The sequence below is a fragment of the Mus caroli genome, chromosome 17 (assembly GCF_900094665.2).
Source record: "Mus caroli chromosome 17, CAROLI_EIJ_v1.1, whole genome shotgun sequence".
Taxonomy (NCBI): domain Eukaryota; kingdom Metazoa; phylum Chordata; class Mammalia; order Rodentia; family Muridae; genus Mus; species Mus caroli.
In genome coordinates, this window is record NC_034586.1 from 50,240,247 (window position 1) to 50,244,596 (window position 4,350).

Sequence of the window (4,350 nt, forward strand, 5' to 3'; positions counted from 1 at the left end):
TTTTTTTTTTGGTTTTTCGAGACAGGGTTTCTCTGTGTAGCCCTGGCTGTCCTGGAACTCACTTTGTAGACCAGGCTGGCCCGGAACTCAGAAATCCGCCTGCCTCTGCCTCCCGAGTGCTGGGATTAAAGGCGTGCACCACCACGCCCGGCGGAATTGCTTGGTACTCTTATGAGTAAAAGAAAAGGTGTTTTAAGTTTTAAATTATTGTTTAGTCAGTTGTGGTGGTTTGTGGATCTTGGTGTTTGAGGCTAGCCTGCTCTACACAGCTAGTTCCAGGCCAGCCAGGGCTACACAAAGAGACCCTATCTCAAAACCAACCAACCAACCAACCAGCCAACCAACTAACCAGATAATTAAATCTTTTATTATGATATTCATAAACCATCATTTTATAGCAGAAATGCCAGTTTCTTGATTGTCAGATACCTATAATTCATTTTAGACACAAGCTAGCACTGCTCAGATACAGATGTGAAGCCCAGATGGGGGCCACATGTGCAAAATAGTACCTACACTGTATGAATATGTATATATGTATGTATATATACATATAGGTCTATCTATCTATCTATCTATCTATCTATCTATCTATCTATCTATCTATCTATCTATCTATCTATCTATCTATCTATCATCCATGTATAGAGAGGAGTGAGCTGAGAGAAGATAACAGAAGTAGTGTAATGTTTTAAGACTATGAATTTGGGGAGATTGCTCAGTGGTTAACAGCATACACTGCTCTTGCAGGGGACTGGTGTTTGGTTCCCAGCACTCATAACCACCTGTATGTAACTCCAGTTCCAAGGGATCCAACACTGTGTTCCTCCTCAGGCACTAGGCACACATGGTGCATATACATAAATATAGGCAAAACGCTATAACATACATAGACTAAAATTTAAAAAGAAGAAAAGGTTGTGGATCAAGGCAGATATAATAACACCAATGCGCTTCTTCCCAAGGAGTGACTCATGTTTGTAACCCCGGTGCTTAGGGGTCTGAGGTAGCAGTTTTGCCTGAGTTCAAAGCCAGGCTACACTATAGAGTAAAGCTGTCTCAAAATATGAGGGGTAGGGTGGGACGCAAGCAAAAAGCTTTTTCCTTCTCTTCTACCCATCTTCTCTCTTTCCCTCCCTCTCTTCCCCTTCCCTGGATAGCTCAGATTGGTGTTGAACCTACCATTCTCCTGCCTCAGCCTACCATGTAAGGAGAATTATAGGTGTGTATGATCATGAAAGTCTTCCTGCTAAGAGACACAGCACGGCTCCATTGTCCCCTACATAGGATCATCTGGGGTTAGATACAGAGTGAGGCCACCTAGGTGTACAGCAGCACACCATTCATTCCTGCCCTGGCTTCACCTTACCTGTTAGTGTCCTCATTGGATGGAGGAAGGTTGTTATTTTTTATTTTTATTTTTTTTTGGATAGCAGCCCTGGCCTGGAAGAGGATGGTTTGCACAATGACACATTCCCATGGGGTCTCCCATACTTACTGCTACACTCTGGGAATCCCATGATCTCTGCTTACTGCTGTTTCTGGGAGTAGCAGAGTCCACATCTGTAGACTGGAAATCCAAGGGACGGTTTCTGAATCTTTTCATTTTCGAGCACTAGCGTTGAAGGAAGTTTTCTAAATTTGATGGCCCCCATGGTCAGCTCGCTGCAGACTCTGGTCAGGTCAAGCAAACTGGGTTTCTCTTCTATCCCACAGTGCTGAAAGCAGCCTTGACTTTGAGGCTGCAGAGTATACCTAGGTGACAGATGGTCAAAGCTTCTTACTTCCTGCACCTGACTGGGTTTTGAACAGTCTTAAAGCTCTTTATCTTCCTCCCACAGCTTTGGCAGTAAGAGAGTGTCATCTAGGCAGTTCATTCATTCATTTGTTCATTCTGTATATCATAAAAAAGAAAAGTGTGTGTGTGTGTGTGTGTGTGTGTGCACGTGCATGCGTGTGTGCTTGCATGTATTTGAGAGGAACACAGTATTAATATGTAGCTAGCCCAGACTGGCTACAAACTTCCGTGATCCTCCTCTCTTGGCCACCTGAGTACTGCAATCACATGGGTATGCCATCATGCCTATAGGTATTTTATTTGTTTTTATTACATTTTATTTATGGTGTGTGCGTGAAATGTTGGTTGTTAGGCTTGGCAGCAGGTGATTTTCCCCTCAAGTGACGCCACATAAGGAAATGCCTCTGTTGCCTTTCCTGTTTGTTTCTCACTCACATAGCTTATTTATTTATTTATCTATTTATCTATTTATCTATTTATCTATTTATCTATTTATCTATTTATCTATCTATCTATCTATCTATCTATCTATCTATCTATCTATCTATCTATTTATTTATTTTCAGTTCTGGGCTCAAATCTAGGACCTTGCTCATGCTAAGTGAGCTTTCTGCCTCTGAGCTACATCACAAACCCACTTTATATACATCCTTAAATTTTTTTTTTTTAGTTTTAAGTACTTCATACTATTGAAATATCTACACCTACCAAATAACTTAAAGAAAGAAATCATTTTCCAAGTCTCTGATTAGACAAGGTCCTTTAGGCCAGTGAGATGTGATATACACATTTTTCAGGTGCTTACTAACAATCTTTAAAAATAGGATGTTTCAGATTAGTAGGTCTTCTAATTGATGTGATCTATTTGAATCTGACTTTACATGAACAGTGACAGGAGTATACCTTACAGTACATCTGATTATGCCACATTTTGGCTTCCTCCGATTCAGCAACCCATGAAGGCAGCCATATTTCCTTGGTGTTCAATGTGTTAAGTATAAATTCTCCTCCTTGGTCCTCAGGAACTTCTGTCCTGCATGCAGGGATGTTGGGCTCAGTCCTCAGTACTCTTCCACTTTAGCGTCTACAGTGCTGGGATTATTGGACATTGCTCCCATCAGTATAAGCTCAAATTATACTCTGTACCTTACTCATGCTGTCTCATTCTATAGAGTCCAGTGAAGTAGTTGTGACTTGTCTCTGTTTTATAGGCAAGAAGGTGGGCACTGAACAGTGTAGTGTATCCATGTAGTTAGTCAAGTGGCATAGCAGTATTGGATTCCAGGCTCCCTGCACAACAGAACAGGAAGAGGCCTACAGGTCAGCCAGCTGCTCTTATCGTGTACTCACTTCTTGCTAGTAATCTTGTTGGTTGATCTTGCTGGCTGGTATTGAAGGCCTTGTTTCTTCCCCTGAGCTTCATTGTCTAGAAGGTCTTTGTGATAGGATGTTTGGATGGCTGGGGCTTGATGGCTTCTTTGTGATTGGATGTTGTGGATGGCTGGGACTTGATGGCTTTTTTGTGATAGGATGTTGTGGATGGCTGGGACTTGATGGCTTCTTTGTGATAGGATGTTTTGGATGGCTGGGACTTGATGGCTTCTTTGTGATTGGACGTTGTGGATGGCTGGGACTTGATGGCTTCTTTGTGATTGGATGTTTTTGGTGGCTGGGACTTGTTGGCTTACTGATGGAACTTGTCTCCTTCTTGCAGGTGGTTGTGCTACTGCAATGTACCGCAGTTCTGTGACAGCTTACCTCGGTACGAAACCACAAAGGTGTTTGGGAGAACATTGCTTCGCTCGGTCTTCACCATCATGAGACGACAACTCTTGGAACAAGCCAGACAGGAAAAAGACAAACTGCCTCTTGAGAAACGCACGCTAATCCTCACACATTTCCCAAAGTAAGGGGTGGTGCTTATGGGATTTTGCTTTATCCCAGGGCCTGAGGATGTGGAGAATATGCTAAAGCCTGCTTAAGTAACAAAATCATGAACATCCGAGTAGATCAGTGCTTTCACGGACTCCTGTGGTTTAAATAAGACACAGAAACTTCTAATAATTTAAAGCTGTTGGCCTTTTGCTGGGACAGTCTCTCAGCTAGGTCATCTAAATTTATCCTAACTTCTCTGCCATCCAGTCTCTTCCCATGCTTCTCACTTCCTACTTACAGTTCTTTCAGTTCCTTCATGCCCTGCCTCTACCTTCTCTTTGAGTGTCCTTCTTCTTCGCTCCTGCTTCTCTGAGGGGAAGCCATCAGCTCTTTATTATAAAAAGCCATACTCTAATCTGAACCAATCAGCATCAAGACAATACCCATTCATTTCTTAGGGTTGCCTTTAGGCTATGAGAGCTGCCTGACCTTCATCTTTTGGGCATGTGAGAAAGGACAAGCATTTACATATAGAAAACCTGGTGGTGGACCATAGAAATGAGAATATCAAAATCCTTAGTGTTGTGATCAAATGTGTGTACCCAGCCATTATTAATTTTTGTGGTACTGACACTGGAATTGAATTTAGAGCTTTTTTTTTTTTTTTTTTTTTTTTT

General features: G+C 42.0%; 1 protein-coding gene across 1 annotated transcript in view; it reads left to right on the plus strand.

Moving 5' to 3' along the window:
- Kat2b (lysine acetyltransferase 2B) overlaps positions 1 to 4,350 on the plus strand; it is a 97,682-nt gene that overhangs the window by 60,029 nt on the left and 33,303 nt on the right. Inside the window, exon 6 of the mRNA XM_029470908.1 lies at positions 3,513 to 3,704. Coding sequence (XP_029326768.1) covers positions 3,513 to 3,704 — 192 coding nt within the window. The remainder of the gene's footprint in view (positions 1 to 3,512; positions 3,705 to 4,350) is intronic.